The sequence below is a fragment of the Arachis ipaensis genome, chromosome B10, assembly GCF_059453495.1.
Source record: "Arachis ipaensis isolate K30076 ecotype BB chromosome B10, ASM5945349v1, whole genome shotgun sequence".
Classification (NCBI taxonomy): domain Eukaryota; kingdom Viridiplantae; phylum Streptophyta; class Magnoliopsida; order Fabales; family Fabaceae; genus Arachis; species Arachis ipaensis.
This window is the reverse complement of record NC_142435.1, coordinates 18,021,652-18,042,465: the sequence shown is the minus strand read 5'-3', so window position 1 is coordinate 18,042,465 and position 20,814 is coordinate 18,021,652. Positions and strand designations below refer to the sequence as shown.

Genomic DNA, 20,814 nt, shown 5'->3' with positions numbered 1-20,814 from the left:
AGATTGATTATTCAAGTTTGAGAAATTTCCATAATGATGACCCCATACGAATTGGAAAATTACTTACTTTTGTAAACCCTAGTAACTAGTTTAGTATAAATAGGACTTTTTACTATTGTATGAGACATCTTTTGATCATTTTGAGATCTCTAGACCTCCATGGGAGGCTGGCCACTCGGCCATAATTACCCTATATTCACTTATGTATTCTTCAACGGTAGAGTTTCTGCACTCCATAGATTAAGGTGTGGAGCTCTGCTGTTCCTCATAAATTAATCCAAAGTACTACTGTTTTTCTATTCAATTCAACTTATTCCGCTTCTAAGATATTCATTCGCACTTCAACCTGAATGTGATGAACGTGACAATCATCATCATTCCCCCACGAACGCGTTCCTGACAACAACTTCCGTTCCACCTTAGATTTAATGAGTATCTCTTGGATCTCTTAATCAGAATCTTCGTGGTATAAGCTAGATTGATGGCGGCATTCATGAGAGTCCAGAAATTCTAAACCTTGTCTGTGGTATTTCGAGTAGGACTCTAGGATTGAATGACTGTGACGAACTTTAAACTCGCGAGTGCTGGGCATAGTGACAGACGCAAAAGGAGGGTGAATCCTATTCCAGTATGATCGAGAACCTCAGATGATTAGCCGTGCTGTGACAGAGCATTTGGACCATTTTCACAAGAGGATGGGATGCAGCCATTGACAAGGGTGATGCCTCCAGACGATTAGCCATGCAGTGACAGCGCATCAGACCATTTTCCAGAGAGGATAAAAAGTAGCCATTGACAACGGTGATGTCCTTACATAAAGCCAGCCATGGAAAGGAGTAGGATTGATTGGATGAAGACAGCAGGAAAGCAGAAGTTCAGAGGGACAAAAGCATCTCTATACCTTTATCTGAAATTCTCACCAATGATATACATAAGTATTTCTATCTTTATTTTCTGTTTATTCGAAAACTCCATAACTATTTGATATCCGCCTGACTGAGATTTACAAGGTGACCATAGCTTGCTTCAAGCCGACAATCTCCGTGGGATCGACCCTTACTCACGTAAGGTTTATTAATTGGACAACCCAGTGCACTTGCTGGTTAGTTGTATCGAAGTTGTGAATGAAAAACGATTTATTAAGACATGCGTACAGAGTTTTTAGCGCCGTTGCCTGAGATCACAATTTCGTGCACCAAGTTTTTGGCGCCGTTGCCGGGGATTGTTCGAGTTTGGACAACTGACGGTTCATCCTGTTGCTCAGATTAGGTAATTTTCTTTTTGTTTTCTTTTCAAAAATTTTTCAAAAATCTTTCAAAAAAATTTCTCATCTGTTTTCGAAAAAAAAAATTCTTTTCAAAAATATTTAATTTATGTTCTTCAGAATTTTTAAGAATGAATTCTAGTGTTTCATGAAGCATGTAAAGCCTGGCTGGCTGTAAAGCCATGTCTAAATTCTTTTGGACTAAGGCTTCCAACCATCAGCATGGAAGCAAGTTAATTGGAATGTCAGCCGTGTCATGTCTGAGTTACATACTAAAGCTTGGCTGGCTATTAAGCCATGTCTAACCCTCAGATTGGAGCTTTAGAATAAGAATACAAGATCCCTGGAATTCATATTAAAAATTTTGGAATCCTTATTTTTCTTTTTTTCACTAATTTTCGAAAAATATAAAATAAAAATACAAAAAAATTAGAAAATCATAAAAATAAAAAATATTTTGTGTTTCTTGTTTGAGTCTTGAGTCAATTTTTAAGTTTGGTGTCAATTGCATGTTTTAAAGTTTGCATAAAATTTTCGAAAAATTCATGCATTTATAGTGTTCTTCATGATCTTCAAGTTGTTCTTGATAAGTCTTCTTGTTTGATCTTGATGTTTTCTTGCTTTGTGTCTTTTCTTGTTTTTCATGTGCATTCTTGCATTCATAATGTCTGAACATGAAAGATTTCTAAGTTTGGTGTCTTACATGTTTTCTTTGCATTGAAAATTTTTCAAAAATAAGTTCTTGATGTTCATCTTGATCTTCAAAGTGTTCTTGGTGTTCATCTTGACATTCATAGCATTCTTGCATGCATTCATTGTTTTGATCTAAAATTTCTATGCATTGAGCATTTTTAGTGTTTTTCTCTCTCATCATAAAAATTCAAAAATAAAAAAATATCTTTCCTTTTTCTTCTCATCAAATTCGAAAATTTGAGTTGACTTTTTCAAAAATTTTTAAAATTCAATTGTTTCTTATGAGTCAAATCAAATTTTCAATTTGAAAATCTTATCTTTTTCAAAATCTTTTTCAAAAATCATGTCTTCTTCACTTTTCTTATTTATTTTCGAAAATTTTTAAAATATTTTTCAAAAATCTTTTTCTTTATTTTATATCATAATTTTCGAAAATATCATCATCAATTAATGTTTTGATTCAAAAATTTCAAGTTTGTTACTTACTTGTTAAGAAAGATTCAAACTTTAAGTTCTAGAATCATATCTTGTGATTTCTTGTGAATCAAGTCATTAATTGTGATTTTAAAAATCAAATCTTTTTCAAAACTAACTTCAATCATATCTTTTCAAAAATATCTTCTCTTATCTTTTTCAAAAACTTGATTTTAAAATATCTTCTCTAACTTCTTATCTTCTTATCTTTTCAAAATTGATTTTCAAAGTTTGTTTCAACTAACTAACTAACTTTTCATTTGTTTCTCATCTTTTTCAAAACTACCTAACTAACTCTCTCTCTCTAATTTTCGAAAATATCTCCCTCTTTTTCAAAATTTCTTTTTAATTAACTAATTATTTTAATTTTTTATTTTAATTTTTGAAAATTACTAACCTTTTTCAAAAACTATTTTCGAAAATCACTAACTCTTTTTCAAAAATAATTTTCGAAAATCCTCTTTCTCTCTCATCTCCTTCTATTTATTTATTCATCTACTAACACTTCATCTCATCAAAAATCCGAACCCTCTCTCTCTGAGTTCAGATTTCCTCTTCTTCTTTTCTTCTACTCACATAAGGGAACCTCTATGCTTGGGCAAAAAGGATCTCTATTATTATTATTTTTCTGTCCCCTCTTTTTCATATGAGCAGGAGCAAGGACAAGAATATTCTTGTTGAAGCAGATCCAGAACCTGAAAAGACTCTGAAAAGGAAACTAAGAGAAGCTAAATTACAACAATCCAGCAAGCACCTTTCAGAAATTTTCGAACAGGAAGAGGAGATGGCAGCCGAAAATAATAATAATGCAAGGAGGATGCTTGGTGACTTTACTGTACCAAATTCCAATTTACATGGAAGGAGCATCTCCATCCCTACCATTGGAGCAAACAATTTTGAGCTGAAACCTCAGCTAGTTTCTCTGATGCAGTAGAACTGCAAGTTTCATGGACTTCCATCTGAAGATCCTTTTCAGTTCTTAACTGAATTCTTGTAGATCTGTGATACTGTTAAGACTAATGGAGTAGATCCTGAAGTCTACAGGCTCATGCTTTTCCCTTTTGCGGTAAGAGACAGAGCTAGAGTGTGGTTGGACTCTCAACCCAAAGATAGCCTGAACTCTTGGGATAAGCTGGTCACGGCTTTCTTAGCTAAGTTCTTTCCTCCTCAAAAGCTGAGCAAGCTTAGAGTGGATGTTCAAACCTTCAGACAGAAAGAAGGTGAATCCCTCTATGAAGCTTGGGAAAGATACAAGCAACTGACCAAAAAGTGTCCTTCTGACATGCTTTCAGAATGGACCATCCTGGATATATTCTATGATGGTCTGTCTGAATTAGCTAAGATGTCATTGGATACTTCTACAGGTGGATCCATTCACCTAAAGAAAATGCCTGCAGAAGCTCAAGAACTCATTGACATAGTTGCTAATAACCAGTTCATGTACACTTCTGAGAGGAATCCTGTGAGCAATGGGACGCCTCAGAAGAAGGGAGTTCTTGAAATTGATACTCTGAATGCCATATTGGCTCAGAATAAAATATTACTCAGCAAGTCAATATGATTTCTCAGAGTCTGAATGGAATGCAAGCTGCATCCAACAGTACTCAAGAGGCATCTTCTGAAGAAGAAGCTTATGATCCTGAAAACCCTGCAATAGCAGAGGTGAATTACATGGGTGAACCATATGGAAACACCTATAATCCCTCATGGAGAAATTACCCAAATCTCTTATGGAAGGATCAACAAAAGCCTCAACAAGGCTTTAATAATGGTGGAAGAAACAGGTTTAACAATAGTAAACCTTTTCCATCATCTTCTCAACAACAGACAGAGAACTCTGAACAAAATACCTCTAATTTAGCAAACTTAGTCTCTGATCTGTCCAAGGCCATTGTAAGTTTCATGAATGAAACAAGGTCTTCCATTAGAAATTTGGAATTACAAGTGGGCCAGCTGAGTAAAAGGATCACTGAAATCCCTCCCTATACTCTCCCAAGCAATACAGAAGAAAATCCAAAGAGAGAGTGCAAGGCTATTGACATAACCAAAATGGCCGAACCCAAAGAGGGAGAGGAGGACGTGAATCCCAAGGGGGAAGACCTCCTGGGACGTCCAGTGATCAATAAGGAGTTCCCCTCTGAGGAACCAAAGGAATCTGAGACTCATTTAGAGACCATAGAGATTCCATTAAACCTCCTTATGCCATTCATGAGCTCTGATGAGTATTCCTCTTCTGAAGAGAATGAGGATGTTACTGAAGAGCAAGTTACCAAGTACCTTGGTGCAATCATGAAGCTGAATGCCAAATTATTTGGTATTGAGACTTGGGAAGATGAACCTCCCTTGTTCACCAATAAACTAAGTGATCTGGATCAACTGACATTGCCTCAGAAGAAACAGGATCCTGGAAAGTTCCTAATACCTTGTACCATAGGCACCATGATCTTTGAAAAAGCTCTGTGTGACCTTGGTTCAGGGATAAACCTCATGCCCCTCTCTGTAATAGAGAAACTGAGAATCTTTGGGGTGCAAACTGCTAAAATCTCATTAGAGATGGCAGACAATTCAAGAAAATAGGCTTATGGACAAGTAGAGGACGTGTTAGTAAAGGTTGAAGGCCTTTACATCCCTGCTGATTTCATAGTCCTAGATACTGGGAAGGATGTGGATGAATCCATCATCCTTGGAAGACCCTTCCTAGCCACAGCAAGAGCTGTGATTGATGTTGACAGAGATGAACTAGTCCTTCAATTGAATGAGGACTCCTTTGTGTTGAAAACTCAAGGTCATCCTTCTGTAAACATGGAAAAAGGGCACAATAAGCTTCTCTCAAAACAGAGTCAACCAGAGCCCCCACAGTCAAACTCTAAGTTTGGTGTTGGGGAGTCTCAACAATGTTCTGAACATCTGTGAGGCTCCATGAGAGCCCACTGTCAAGCTATTGACATTAAAGAAACGCTTGTTGGGAGGCAACCTAATTTTTATTTAACTATATTTTTATTAGTTATATGTCTTTATAGGTACATGATCATGTGGAGTCACAAAATAAATCAAAAAAATTGAGAACGGAAACAAAAACAGCAGAAGAAAAATCACACCCTGGAGGAGGATCTCACTGGCGTTTAAACGCCAGTAAGAAGCATCTGGCTGGCGTTCAACGCCAGAACAGAGCATGGTTCTGGCGCTGAACGCCCAAAATGGGCAGTATCTGGGCGTTTGAACGCTAGAATTGCACCCTGGAGAAGAGCTGGCGCTGAACGCCCAGAACAAGCATGGTTCTGGCGTTCAACGCCCATAACAAGCACCAATCTGGCGCTGAACGCCCAGAGTTGTGTGCAAGGGCATTTTGCATGCCTAATTTGGTGCAAGGTTGTAAATCCTTGAACACCTCAGGATCTGTGGACCCCACAGGATCCCTACCTACCTCCACTCACTTCTTCTCACCCCTCTTTCACACAATTCCATAAACACTCTTCCCCAAAACTCTTCACCAATCACCTCAATCTCTCTCCCCTATCACTACTTCACCACTCACATCCATCCACTCTTCCCCATAAACCTACCTCATAAACCCCACCTACCTTCAAAATTCAAACTCAATTTCCCACCCAAAACCCACCCTTATGGCCGAACCTTATCCCCTCCCTTTCCTATATATAGCCCTCCATTCTTTCTCATTTCCACACAACACAACCCTCTCTTCCATATTTTCTTCTTCTTCTTCATCTATTCTTTCTTTTCTTGCTCGAGGGCGAGCAATATTCTAAGTTTAGTGTGGTAAAAGCATAAGCTTTTTGTTTTTCTATTACCATTGATGGCACCTAAGACCGGAGAATCCTCTAGAAAAGGGAAAGGGAAGACAAAAGCTTTTACCTCCGAGTCATGGGAGATGGAAAGATTCATCTCTAAAGCTCATCAAGACCACTTCTATGATGTTGTGGTCAAGAAGAAGGTGATCCCTGAGGTCCCTTTCAAACTCAAGAGAAATGAGTATCCGGAGATCCGAAATGAAATCCAAAGAAGAGGTTGGGAAGTTCTAATAAACCCCATCCAACAAGTCGGCATCCTAATGGTTCAAGAGTTCTATGCCAATGCATGGATCACTAAGAACCATGATCAAAGTAAGAACCCAAACCCAAAGAATTATATTACAATGGTTCGGGGGAAATACTTAGATTTTAGTCCGAAAAATGTGAGGTTGGCGTTTAACTTGCCTATGATGCAAGGAGATGCACGCCCCTACACTAGAAGGGTCAACTTTAATCAAAGGTTGGACCAAGTCCTCATGGATATATGTGTGGAAGGAGCTCAATGGAAGATTGACTCCAAAGGCAAGCTGGTTCAATTAAGAAGACTGGACCTCAAGCCTGTGGCTAGAGGATGGTTGGAGTATCCAACGCTCCATCATCCCCACTAGCAACCGATCTGAAGTTACTGTGGATCGGGCCATCATGATCCATAGCATCATGATTGGAGAGGAAGTAGAAGTTCATGAAGTCATCTCCCTTGAACTCTACAAAATAGCCGAAAAGCCCTCTCCTTGGGCAAGGCTAGCTTTTCCACATCTTATTTGCCATCTATGTTACTCAGCTGGAGCTTTCATAGAAGGAGACATTCCCATTGAGGAAGAGAAGCCCATCACTAAGAAAAGGATGGAGCAAGCAAGAGAGCCCATTCATGGATCTCAAGAGACGCATGAAGCTCATCACCATGAGATCCCGGAGATGCCTCAAATGCATTTTCCTCCACAAAACTATTGGGAGCAAATCAACACCTCCCTAGGAGAACTAAGTTCCAACATGGGACAACTAAGGGTGGAACATCAAGAGCACTCCATCATCCTTCATGAAATTAGAAAAGATCAAAAAGCAATGAGGGAGGAGCAACAAAGACAAGGAAGAGACATAGAATAGCTCAAGGACATCATTGGTTCCTCAAGAAGGAAATGCCACAATCACTAAGGTGGACTCATTCCTTGTTCTTACATTCTCTGTTTTTCGTTTTCTATGTTAAGTTCTTATCTATGTTTGTGTCTTCATTACATGATCATTAGTATTTAGTAACTATGTCCTAAAGTTATGAATGTCCTATGAATCCATCACCTCTCTTAAATGAAAAATGTTTTAATTCAAAAGAACAAGAAGTACATGAGTTTCAAATTTATCCTTGAACTTAGTTTAATTATATTGATGTGGTGACAATACTTTTTGTTTTCTGAATGAATGCTTGAACAGTGCATATGTCTTTTGAAGTTGTTGTTTAAGAATGTTAAATATGTTGGCTCTTGAAAGAATGATGACAAGGAGACATGTTATTTGATAATCTGAAAAATCATAAAAATGATTCTTGAAGCAAGAAAAAGCAGCAAAGAACAAAGCTTGCAGAAAAAAAATAGGCAAAAAAAATAAAATAAAAAGAAAAAGCAAGCAGAAAAAGCCAAAAGCTCTTAAAACCAAGAGGCAAGAGCAAAAAGCCAATAACCCTTAAAACCAAAAGGCAAGGGTAAATAAAAAGGATCCCAAGGCTTTGAGCATCAGTGGATAGGAGGGCCTAAAGGAATAAAATCCTGGCCTAAGCGGCTAAACCAAGCTGTCCCTAACCTTGTGCTTGTGGCGTGAAGGTGTCAAGTGAAAACTTGAGACTGAGCGGTTAAAGTCAAGGTCCAAAGCAAAAACAGAGTGTGCTTAAGAACCCTGGACACCTCTAATTGGGGACTTTAGCAAAGCTGAGTCACAATCTGAAAAGGTTCACCCAATTATGTGTCTGTGGCATTTATGTATCCGGTGGTAATACTGGAAAACAAAGTTCTTAGGGCCACGGCCAAGACTCATAAAATAGCTGTGTTCAAGAATCATCATACTGAACTAGGAGAATCAATAACACTATCTGAACTCTGAGTTCCTATAGATGCCAATCATTCTGAACTTCAATGGATAAAGTGAGATGCCAAAACTATTCAAGAGGCAAAAAGCTACAAGTCCCGCTCATTTGATTGGAGCTATGTTTCATTGATAGTTTGAAATTTATAGTATATTCTCTTCTTTTTATCCTATTTGATTTTCAGTTGCTTGGGGACAAGCAACAATTTAAGTTTGGTGTTGTGATGAGCGGATAATTTATACGCTTTTTGGCATTGTTTTTAGTATGTTTTTAGTAGAATCTAGTTACTTTTAGGGATATTTTCATTATTTTTTATGTTAAATTCACATTTATGGACTTTAATATGATTTTGTGTATTTTTCTGTAATTTCAGGTATTTTCTGGTTGAAATTGAGGGACTTGAGCAAAAATCAAATTCAGAGGTTGAAGAAGGACTGCTGATGCTGTTGGATTTTGACCTCCCTGCACTCAAAGTAGATTTTCTGGAGCTACAGAACTCAAAATGGCGTGCTTCCAATTGTGTTGGAAAGTAGACATCCAGAGATTTCCAGAAATATATAATAGTCCATACTTTGGCCGAGTTTAGATGACGTAAAAGGGAGTTGAACGCCAGTTCTACGCTGCTGTCTGGAGTTAAACGCCAGAAACACGTCACAAGCCAGAGTTGAACGCCAGAAATACGTTACAAACTGGCGTTCAACTCCAAGATTGACCTCTACACGTGTAACATTCAAGCTCAGCCCAAGCACACACCAAGGGGGCCCCGGAAGTGGATTTATGCATCAATTACTTACTTCTGTAAACCCTAGTAACTAGTTTAGTATAAATAGGACTTTTTACTATTGTATGAGACATCTTTTGATCATTTTGAGATCTCTAGACCTCCATGGGAGGCTGGCCACTCGGCCATGCTTACCCTATATTCACTTATGTATTTTTCAATAGTAGAGTTTCTGCACTCCATAGATTAAGGTGTGGAGCTCTGCTGTTCCTCATAAATTAATGCAAAGTACTACTATTTTTCTATTCAATTCAACTTATTCCGCTTCTAAGATATTCATTCGCACTTCAACCTGAATGTGATGAACGTGACAATCATCATCATTCCCCCACGAACGCGTGCCTGACAACCACTTCCGTTCCACCTTATATTTAATGAGTATCTCTTGGATCTCTTAATCAGAATCTTCGTGGTATAAGCTAGATTGATGGCGGCATTCATGAGAGTCCGGAAATTCTAAACCTTGTCTGTGGTATTCCGAGTAGGACTCTGGGATTGAATGACTGTGACGAACTTCAAACTCACGAGTGCTGGGCGTAGTGACAGACGCAAAAGGAGGGTGAATCCTATTCCAGTATGATCGAGAACCTCAGATGATTAGCCGTGCTGTGACAGAGCATTTGGACCATTTTCACAAGAGGATGGGATGCAGCCATTGACAAGGGTGATGCCTCCAGACGATTAGCCATGCAGTGACAGCGCATCGGACCATTTTCCAGAGAGGATAAAAAGTATCCATTGATAACGGTGATGTCCTTACATAAAGCCAGCCATGGAAAGGAGTAGGATTGATTGGATGAAGACAGTAGGAAAGCAGAAGTTCAGAGGGACGAAAGCATCTCTATACCTTTATCTGAACTTCTCACCAATGATATACATAAGTATTTCTATCTTTATTTTCTGTTTATTCGAAAACTCCATAACTATTTGATATCTGCCTGACTGAGATTTACAAGGTGACCATAGCTTGCTTCAAGCCGACAATCTCCGTGGGATCGACCCTTACTCACGTAAGGTTTATTACTTGGACAACCCAGTGCACTTGCTGGTTAGTTGTATCGAAGTTGTGAATGAAAAACGATTTATTAAGACGTGCGTACAGAGTTTTTAGCGCCGTTGCCTGAGATCACAATTTCGTGCACCAAGCACGCACCAGCACGCACCATTGCCCTCCGTGAAGCACAGCGCAGCGTAGTCCAACCGCCATGTCTTCCGTCACACAGGTTTATTCTTGATTTTCTTTCTGAGTTTTCATTCTCTAACTGCCATTTTTTTCTTTTCTATTTTTGTTATAATTTTCTTCTTGATTATTGATTGGTGTTTTTTATTTTAATTTTGTTTTCTTGGTTCACTGCTATTATTAATTTTTTTAATTTATTCTTCATTTTAATTTGTTTTCCAGTTCTTCTAGCCTTGTCGCCTCCGTCGCAGCATCTCCCTCTGTCGCAACATCTCTATCGTCTGTAATGGAGCCTAAGCCTCAAGTTTGTTTTTTTTTTTTCTGATTCTATTTTTTTAAATCTGTTTTAGTATTCTTATTGATTCTAATTTGGGATGAACACTTGGTTGGCTTGTTCTTGATTCTATCGCTGAGTTGTTGATTTTGATTTTATTTTTTAATTCTGAATTTTTTGTTATGTTTGATTTAGGGTAATTCTTGTTTAGGGTTGATTCTGAATTTCTTGTTTATTCAATATTAATGCACGAAAGGAAAAGGTGAAAGAAGAAGAATTTATGGAATTAGTGCCCTACATGAAAATTTTTGAAATCAGATTGGTTATATTTCTTATTTAGTTTAGTTCTATTTCTGATTCAGTCTCTTGCCTTCTTTTTTTTGCTTCTTGATTTTTGTGAGTGAGGTTGATTATTGTTCCATCTTCTGTGTCCCCTATTTTTACTCTTCTGCTACCCCTATTTTTACAAAATTGTTGATGATTTTAATTTGTTGTGTTTTTACTACTTTGTTAATGATTTGAGTCAAGTTGATTACTTGTTAGTGACTTTGGAATCAGTTTGGTTGTATTCAATGATTTTGTTTGTAAACTGTGTTTATTTGCTGAAACTTGTTATGATTCTAATTTTAAAAATAATGCAAAAATTGAGGCATGGCTCTGTTCCCCTAATTTGAAGATTGAGAATCGAGAATACCTTTTAGAGGCACATTTTTAGTTTAGTTAAGCATTCATATTACTGTTTAACATTCATTTTTTCCTGAATATACAACCCTATTTGGTATTAATTGTTATAACTTAATTTCTAATTTCAGGTTCTTTGTTTGCTGAACAATTTTTTGTAATCTTGCTAGGAAACATCAAAATATGGCTGCTTTGCTGTACAAATTAATGGAAGCAACTTTTTTTTCTTTTTACTGGGTTGAACTTTTCATGTTTTTCGATTGTTGTATTTATAATTTCTTTTGTTGTTGAACTTCTTGTATCAAGATTTTTGTTAGTTATTATGTTGTATGACTGTATTTATGACTTTGTGAAATTAAACTTGTTATTTTGTTGCATATGTTTTTGTTGAAAATAACATAGGACAAAGTTTTAGTACATGGGAAATAACTGGAACTGAATTCATTTTTTGAGTTGAAAAACTGAATAAACCGAACCAAACCAAACCGATTTTAATTGGTTTGGTTTGATTCGGATGGTCTCAGTAAAAAGACCGAACCAAACCGAACCGAACTACAAATATAAAATTGGATATGATAGGTTTTTCTTAAAAAACTGAACCAAACCACACCGCAAACACCCTTATGAATCACCACGAATTTATATTTAGATTCACCGTTACACCTAAAAACAACGAAATAACAATGCTTTAACACTGATAACTTAACAACTCCGCAACGACCTTCATTCAAACAAACGCTATCATCTTCTTTCTCGCTCCATTTCACTTTTACTCTATCCCCGGCTGGTAGGTCTAACGATATTAAAGTTTTTAAACTCCCCTCCCATATTTCTTTTATAAAAGTTGATGCCACCTATTGTATTGGGCAGCACTTACTCAATTAATTATTAACAAACGACAAGGAAAAATCCGTACCCTGTTTGTATTTTGTAGTCTCTCGACATTGTTTTAACATTTTATTTTGAAAAGGAATGAATCAAACTGAAATGGATTGTGAATGAATATTCTGTCTTGTTTTAAGATACTATTGAACAGAATTACGTTTGAAAAATTTGTTAAACTTGATAACAACTTCATACACAACAATAATTAGGACGATTACGAACCGATTCATGATGATGTGGAAGAGGAAGGAAGATGGAGCTGCGTCACAAAATTTGGAGAAGCTACTTGATTTTAAGTTGCTATTTGCATGATTCCGTAGGGGTAGGACGAACCATAAGAATGCGGAGGGACCGAAAATTGTGGTGCAGCTGTAGTGGAAAGACTTGGAAACCAAGAACCAAAACCGGCTATAGTTACATATAAGGGTCATTAATTGAAAAAACATTATTCTCAAAATTGAAGCATAGTTTGTAAGGAAATAAGTTTTCAGATGAGGGAGGAACACCTATAACTATGTGTTCATGTTACTTATCTTCTCTTACGAATTCAGGAATGTCATTTTCGTCAGTCTATGAAGTTCATTCATAGCTTGTCTTGTCCCACCGTTCTACACATGCTACAGTTTGGGGTGGGCATAGTTTGGATTTTCAAAATTTCAAACTGCATCCATTTCAGAACCAGTTTTGGGGTTCATAAAACTAAACTGGAACCAGATTAAAAGGGAAAATCGATTAAAACAGTCATGGAAAATTCAAAACCTGTGTCAAACCCGTTTTAATATTTAAATCCAGTTTTATATATCAACCCGTCTTATATCCAAATTTTTAATATCCAAATTAAAAATCAAGTTTTCCGAGAAATTCCATTTTTAAAACCACATTTGTTAACCAAAAAGGAAGTTTGAAAACCACCTTTTAGGAATCCAATTTCGAAGACTAGAATTTTTTACCAAATATACATTTCCAAAACCAGTTTTTAGAAATCTAATTTTCGAACCATACGAATTTTAAAACTGAAGTTAATACTAAAGTCCTTTTAGACTATATAGGTTCATTACAACTAGGATTTGCTTCTTTATGAATGTAATGACAATAGGTAATGTATGAAACATTTAATCATTCTCAAACAATCAAAAGAATACCATCGAACAATGTTGTAAAATCCGGTTAATTTATGGCTAATTAATCCATAAATTAAAAATATATTCTAGAGAGTGAGAAATAAGGTTTTTATGATTTAATATGGTAGAAAAATTTAAAACGAGAATTTCGACACCAATTTTAAGGAAAACGGCCCAAAATTGGGCCGAAAGAGGCAAACCGGACCAACTGGACCCAAATTGGCCCAAGGGCCCAGCCAAGCCCCATTAATTAATGAGAGCTCAGCTCTCTTCCCTCCCAAAAGCCACTCACACACGCAGAACACAAAGAGAGGGAAAGGGAGAGAACACAAACCCTTGTTCCAATTTCATTTGATCATATCTTTTGATTCGGAGCTCCGATTGATGCACCATTTGCGGCCACGCGACTGCAGCATCGAGCTCTACAAAATCCACCCAAGTAATCTTGAGGTAAGTCTTAGCTGGCCCTTCGAATTATCTGCCCTTGATTTTGAGTTTATTGAGCATAATGTTGAAATTTGTGAACTCCTTGGTGTTATAGGATCAAATTAACTTGAAGGGAAAGCTTTCTCTAGCTCCCTTGGTCTTTGGGTAAGGTGAGATTCTCAACCCTAAGCTAGAGACTTAAGATTTTGTGATTTAGTGATTGAGTTATTGTGTTTTTATATGATATGGTGGCTTAGGCATTGTATATGTGTGTTTTGGAGGTTGATTGGTGGTTTTGGAAAGCTTTGGTGTGGAATCCCAAGCTTGGAAATCTGTTGGTGAAGCATTGAGACATTGGAAGTTGAGGAAAAGTGAACTTGAGAGTGTTTTGGGTGGAACGGAAATCGGCCAAGGTATGGTTTCAGTTTCCTGTATCTAAAATGTAATGTGGTGTGAAAACGTAGGCTAGAGACCCTAAGATAGGAGTTGAATTATTAAGATTGTGGATGGATTGATATGAATTGTGTTGTTGTATATGAATTTAGTGAATTGTGAAATGATGATAAATGTGGTACCATGTGTGAAAATTGGGTGTGATATGGTTCAATGTGTAGAATTGATGATAGCATTGAGGCTCTTGTTGATGAGCATGAATTGAAAATATGAATTTGTTATATATATATATATATATATATATATATATATATATATATATGGTGATTGATGAATTGGATATTGTTGGAGATTGAGGTGTGAATTGTTGATTTTTATGTGGGAATTGTCGCCTTAAAATTTGGTTAGATATGGTGGAAATTGGTGAGTTGATGATTGAATGAGTGGATAAGAGTATTTGGTATTGAAACTTTGGGTTTGGCTGGCTTTTGAATGAGTTTGGTAAAGGTACGCTTTGAAAATGGGGAGTTTATAAGTTTTGAAAAATTGAGATTTTGATGAACTTCAACGGATCATATCTTGAACAATTGTTTTCGAAAATTTATGATTTCTACATCAATAGAAAGATAACTTTATAAGCTTTTAAATGGTTCAAATTTTGTGAAAATCCGAATTTTGTGGAAGGAGATATGATCGTTGGAAGTTTGGGTGAAAAATATGAATTCTGCAACTTCTGCAAAATTTGTGATTTTTGGCTTGTGTGCGCACACACAGCCCTGTGCGCACCCACACTATGCAAGAATTTGGTCCTGTGCACACGCACAGACTTGTGCATACGTACACGTAGAGACAGGGCTACTGGTGGCAGCGCTAGCACGTCCTGTGCGCATGCGCAACCAACGAAGGATTACGAGCTGAGCATTGGGAGGTTTGCAGGATTTGGAAAGGGGACATATAGTTAGACCGAAGATCCTTAAGTCAGTTGCCTGTTTACAATTGTTATGGTTTAGTTATGTTTATACGCTTTGATTATAATTTGGATGTTCTAGGATTGCCTTCGGCATTCCCAGTACATTACATGTTAGATATTTGGGCACCGTTACCATGCTGAGAACCTCTGGTTCTCACCCATGCAAATTTTTGTGGTTTTCAGATGCAGGACGTGAGGCTCCTCGCTAAGGCATGCTGGAGACTTCCTTTTGGCAGAGATCCTTGTATCTTGAGATTTTATTTTGGTCATTATATACTTGTTTAGATACTTATATTCTCCTCTATATATGTATTTTGTTTTTAATCCTCTTAGAGGTTGTTTTGGAGAAGCAAGATTTGTATATTGTCTTTTGGGTTGTCTTTTGGGTTTTCCTTACTATATATATATATATATATATATATATATATATATATATATATATATATATATATATATATATATATATGTATACTGTATGCTCGGACCGGCTATCTTCGCAAGCCGAGCCCCGAGTCTTGATATATGTATTTTGGCACTCTTTTGTATATCTCTTCGCTTTAGCTTGAGTTCTAGCTGTTCACTTACGTTAACGATCGTAGTGTTGCGATTTTCGATGTATCGGTTTTAAATTATCCACTTTTCTTCAAAGGCTCCTAGTTATGAAAATTTTTGCAATACTATACGTACTAAATTTTACCTTTAGAGGTCGTAAAATCTCGCCATCTCTGTTTTATGACTTAAGCATAAGACTCTGTGTGGTAGGGTGTTACATTATGGTATCAGAGCAGTTCGTTTCTGTAGAGCCTAAGGGACGGACTGACTATGCTTTTGTGCATTCTCTATGTTTGTGTTTATGTGCTATTAGGATATCTGATTGATATAACTGACATAAATGTTCATGAGCATACATTTGGGACTTTAAGCACTAGACTTCCGATATTGAGACTGATCAACTTGATATCGATTATTTGGTGTGTATAGGAACCAGATGGCGCCTCGTGGATGCAGTCGGGGCCGTGCGAGAGGACGTACCGGTACTCATGAGCCGGAATTCAATCCGAATGATCCAATAAACTTCATGGCTGCATTGCAGAACATGGTTGCTGCTATGCAGGCCACCGCTGAGGCACTCGGGTAGCAGATGAATAACAATGATCATACTGGGAGAATAGTGGAAACGGAACTCAAGGTCAGATGACGTTGGCGACCTTCCTAAAGGTTAATCCGATAAAGTTTAAGGGAACTACCAATCCAACTAAAGCCGACACTTGGTTCTAAGCTATGGAGCGCACACTGCAAGCGCAGTTGGTACCTGAGGAGCAGTGCGTCGAGTTTGCCACTTACTTGCTCACTGGAGAAGCGTCACATTGGTGGCAGGAAACCCGACGTATCATACAGCATGGTGATGATCCTATCACCTGGGACACCTTTCAGGAGGAATTCTACAAGAAGTACTTTCCAACCTCCGCTAGGACGGCCAAGGAACTCGAACTACTGTAGCTGAAGTAGGATACGATGTCTGTATCTGAGTATACAGACAAGTTTGAGGAGTTGTTTAGATTCTCCCGTATGTGTCAACGAGCTCCAGGGGACTTTGAGGAGTGGAAATGTATCAAGTACGAAGGAGGACTCCGAAGTGACATCTATAGTTCCGTAGGGCCTATGGAGATCAAGACTTTCTCCGAGTTAGTAAACAAAAGCAGAGTTGCCGAGGAGTGTGTGAAGAAGGCAGCTGCAAAAAGAGGAAGCCAGAAGAGATCACTCCCACTGAACCGAGGGAAGAGTTTTACTCCTAGAGGCCCGCCTTTCAAGCGGAGAGATTTTGCACCACAGAGGACTCAAGGTCAGAACAGCTTCAGAAGGCCCAATAACAACAACAACAATGCTTCGGGGAGAAGATTTGGGAAACAACCTTTGAATGAACAGGCATGCACTAGATGTGGGAGTTACCATTCTGGTGTTCCGGTTGGGGTCTATGCTACTCATGTGGGAACCCGAGGCATAAAGCCTCCAACTATCCAGAGAAGCAGACACAGGGTGCCGGGAGAGCACAGCAGCCTAGACGGGTGTTCACTACTTTAGCTATAGGGGCCGAGACACTTATTCGAGGTAAATGTGAAATGGCAGGTCAAGTTTTAAATGCCTTGTTTGATTCTGGAGCATCGCATTCATTCATTGCATTTGAGAAGGCTAGTGAGTTAGAGTTGAAGATTGTAACGTTAGGTTATGACCTGAAGGTGTATAATGCCACCCATGAAGCCATGGTAACTAGGCTTGGATGTCCACAAGTTTCCTTTAGGGTTAAGCAGCGTGACTTTGTGCACAATTTAGTCTGTTTGCCGATGGTAGGTCTTGATCTTATCTTGGGGTTGGACTGGTTGTCCAAGAACCACGTTTTACTCGACTGTTCCGCGAAATCAGTGTACTTCATATCGAAAGATACGGAAGGGCCGGTTGTGGTAAATAACTACTATTTGAATTCCATGATAGTGAATTGTTCTGGGGCTGAATGTCAAGGCATTCTGTTGTTAACCGCGGGCGTCTCGGGTGATGATCAAAACTTAGAACAGATTTTTGTTGTATGTGAGTTTCCTGAAGTATTTCCTGATGACATTAAGGAATTTCCGCCTCATCAAGAGGTTGAATTTGCGATTGAATTGGAGCCGGGAACAAGGCCAATCTCGATTGCTCCCTATAGGATGTCGCCGCTAGGATGGCCGAGCTGAAATCTCAACTCGAGGATCTTCTGGGCAAGAATTTTATCTGACCGAGTGTTTCTCCTTGGGGAGCGCCGGTGTTATTGGTGAAGAAGAAAGACGGAAGTATGCGGCTTTGTGTGGATTACAGGAAACTGAACAAGGTCACAATAAAGAATAAGTATCCACTGCCAAGGATTGACGTCCTCATGGATCAGTTACAAGGAGCCGGAGTCTTCTCCAAGATTGATTTGTGATCCGGTTATCACCAGATAAGAGTAAGAGATGAGGACATCCCTAAGACCGCTTTTAGGATTCGTTATGGTCACTACAAGTACACTGTAATGTCTTTTGGGTTGACTAACGCCCCTGCAGTGTTTATGGATCACATGAACCGGATTTTCTGCCCGTTTCTGGATAAATTCGTTATTGTCTTCATTGATGACATATTGGTTTATTCCAAGACTAAAGAGGATCATGTAGAGCACTTGAGGACCGTGTTGCAGATACTAAAGGAAAAAAAACTCTATGCGAAACTATCTAAATGCGAGTTCTGGAAGAGTGAAATGAAGTTTTTAGGTCACGTGGTGAGTAAAAAGGGGACAACAGTAGATCTTGCAAGGTGGAAGCAGTGATAGAATAGAAGTGACCGACCTCAGTTACCGAGATACGGAGTTTTCTGGGATTAGCTGGCTACTATCGGAGATTCATCAAAGGATTCTCACAATTGGCTTTACCATTGACGAAGTTAACCTGCAAGGACATGCCATTTGTTTGGAATTCAGAGTGTGAGGAGAGTTTCCAAGCGTTGAAGCAAAAGTTAACTACTACGCCTATGTTGGTATTACCTAAACCAAATGAACCTTTTGAGGAGTATTGTGATGCCTCACTGAAGGGTCTAGGGTGCGTGCTGATGCAGCACCGGAAGGTGGTGGCTTATGCCTCACGGCAATTGAGACCTCACGAGGTTAATTACCCGACGCACGACCTAGAACTTGCTGCGGTTGTGTTTGCATTGAAGGTGTGGAGGAATTACCTCTATGGAGTTAAATTCCAAGTTTTCTTTGATCACAAGAGCTTGAAATACCTCTTTGACTAAAAAGAGCTCAACATAAGGCAAAGGAGGTGGAAGGAGTTACTCAAGGATTACGACTTTAAGTTGAGTTACCATCCGGGGAAGGCGAATGTTGTAGCGGATGCGTTAAGTCGGAAATCGTTGTATGCTTTTTGGATGATGCTACGAGAGGAGGAGTTGTTCAAGGCATTCGAGAGTCTAAAATCGACGTTCAAGAAGTGGTTAGAACTTTGTGTTTGAGCCAACTGCAGATCTCAAATTATTTTAGATCCGAACTCCTGAAGGCTCATCAAAACGATGATGCGTTATCGAAGGTGTTGCCGGCTATTGAGCAAGAAAAGCAGTGGAGAGTATCCGAGGATCAAGATGGATTATGGAGGTTCAAGGGTAGGATCATGTGCCGGATGTAGGAACTTTGCGACAATATATATTGAAGGAAGCGCACAAAAGCGGATTTTCAATCCACCCTGGGAGTACGAAGATATATAATGATCTAAAGTCTATGTTCTGGTGGCCTGATATGAAGAATGATGTGGTGGAATATGTCTAGAAGTGTTTAACTTGTCAAAAGGTGAAGATTGAACATCAAAGACCCTCCAGGACGTTGCAGCCCTTAGAGATTCCGCAATGGAAGTGGGAGAGCATTGTGATGGATTTTGTGTCAGGGCTACCAAGGACTAGAACCGGTTTTGATGCTGTCTGGATAATTGTGGACCGGATGATGAAGTCGGCTCATTTTCTACCCATTCAAATGAACTATACTCTTGAGGAGTTAGCACACCTGTATATAAGGGAGACTTCACGGAGTGCCTACAACTATAGTTTCTGACAGGGATCCCCATTTCACTTCAAGATTCTGGGGTGCATTTCAGAAAGCTTTCAGGACCCATTTGAGCTTAAGTACAGCTTACCATCCTCAAACCGATGGTCAATCTGAGAGAACAATCCAAACCCTAGAAGATATGTTGAGGGCTTGCGTTCTGGACCAACCAGCTAGCTGGGATCACTATATGCCGCTAGTGGAGTTTGCGTATAATAATAGCTACCATGCGAGCATCAGAATGGCTCTGTATGAGGCTCTGTATGGGAGGAAATACCAATCTCCGCTATGCTGGTATGAGGCTGGAGAGAAAAGTCTGCTCGGGCCGGATTTGATAGCTGAGACTACTGAGAAAGTTAAGAAAATCAGAGATAGGATGCTCACTGCTCAGAGCCGTCAGAAAAGTTACGCCGATCAGAGGCGGAAGCCCTTTGAGTTTGAGGAAGGAGACCATATTTTTCTTAAGGTTACTCCGACAACAGGAGTAGGTAGGGCAATTAAAATGAAGAAGCTGAATCCCCGATACATCGGTCCGTTCCAGATTCTCGAGAGAGTCGGACTGATGGCGTATCGGATGGCCCTACCGCCTTACCTTTCGAATCTGCACGATGTGTTTCACGTGTTGCAGCTTCGGAAGTACACTCCTGATACTAACCATGTGTTAGAACCCGAATCGGTTCAGATAAGAGAAGACTTGACTCTACCGGTGACTCCAGTCAGGATTGATAACACAAGTATTAAGAAGTTGCACGGAAAAGAGGTTTCATTAGTGAAAATGGCGTGGAGTCGAGACAGTGTTGAGGAGTACACCTGGGAGCTTGAGTCAGAAATTCGAACAGACTACCCACACCTATTCTCAGGTAACTAAATTCGAATTTTGTGGGCAAAATTCCCATTTAGATGGGTAGAATGTAAAACCTGGTGAATTTATCGCTAATTAACCCATAAATTAAAAATATATCCTAGAGAGTGATAAATGAGGTTTTTATTTTTTAATGTGGTAGAGAAATTTAAAACGAGAATTTCGACACCAATTTTAAAGAAAACGGCCCAAGATTGGGCCGAACGGGCCAAACTGGGCCAACCGGACCCAAATAGGCCCAAGGGCCCAGCCAAGCCCCATTAATTAATGAGAGCTCAGCTCTCTTCCCTCCCAAAAGCCACTCACACACGCAGAACACAGAGAGGGAAAGGGAGAGAA

At 38.9% G+C, this 20,814-nt stretch overlaps 1 protein-coding gene and 1 non-coding gene across 2 annotated transcripts; one reads left to right on the top strand and one right to left on the bottom strand.

The window, feature by feature from the left end:
* Positions 1-3,611: 3,611 nt before the first annotated feature.
* On the bottom strand, positions 3,612-3,719 carry LOC148579296 (small nucleolar RNA R71). The gene has a single exon (XR_015896792.1). It is a non-coding gene; the product is annotated as a small nucleolar RNA R71 (small nucleolar RNA).
* Positions 3,720-17,142: 13,423 nt separating this feature from the next.
* LOC148579295 (uncharacterized) lies at positions 17,143-17,748 on the top strand. The gene has a single exon (XM_088489413.1). The coding sequence runs from the start codon at positions 17,143-17,145 to the stop codon at positions 17,746-17,748; it is 606 nt and encodes a 201-aa protein (XP_088345539.1).
* The last annotated feature ends 3,066 nt before the right edge of the window (positions 17,749-20,814 follow it).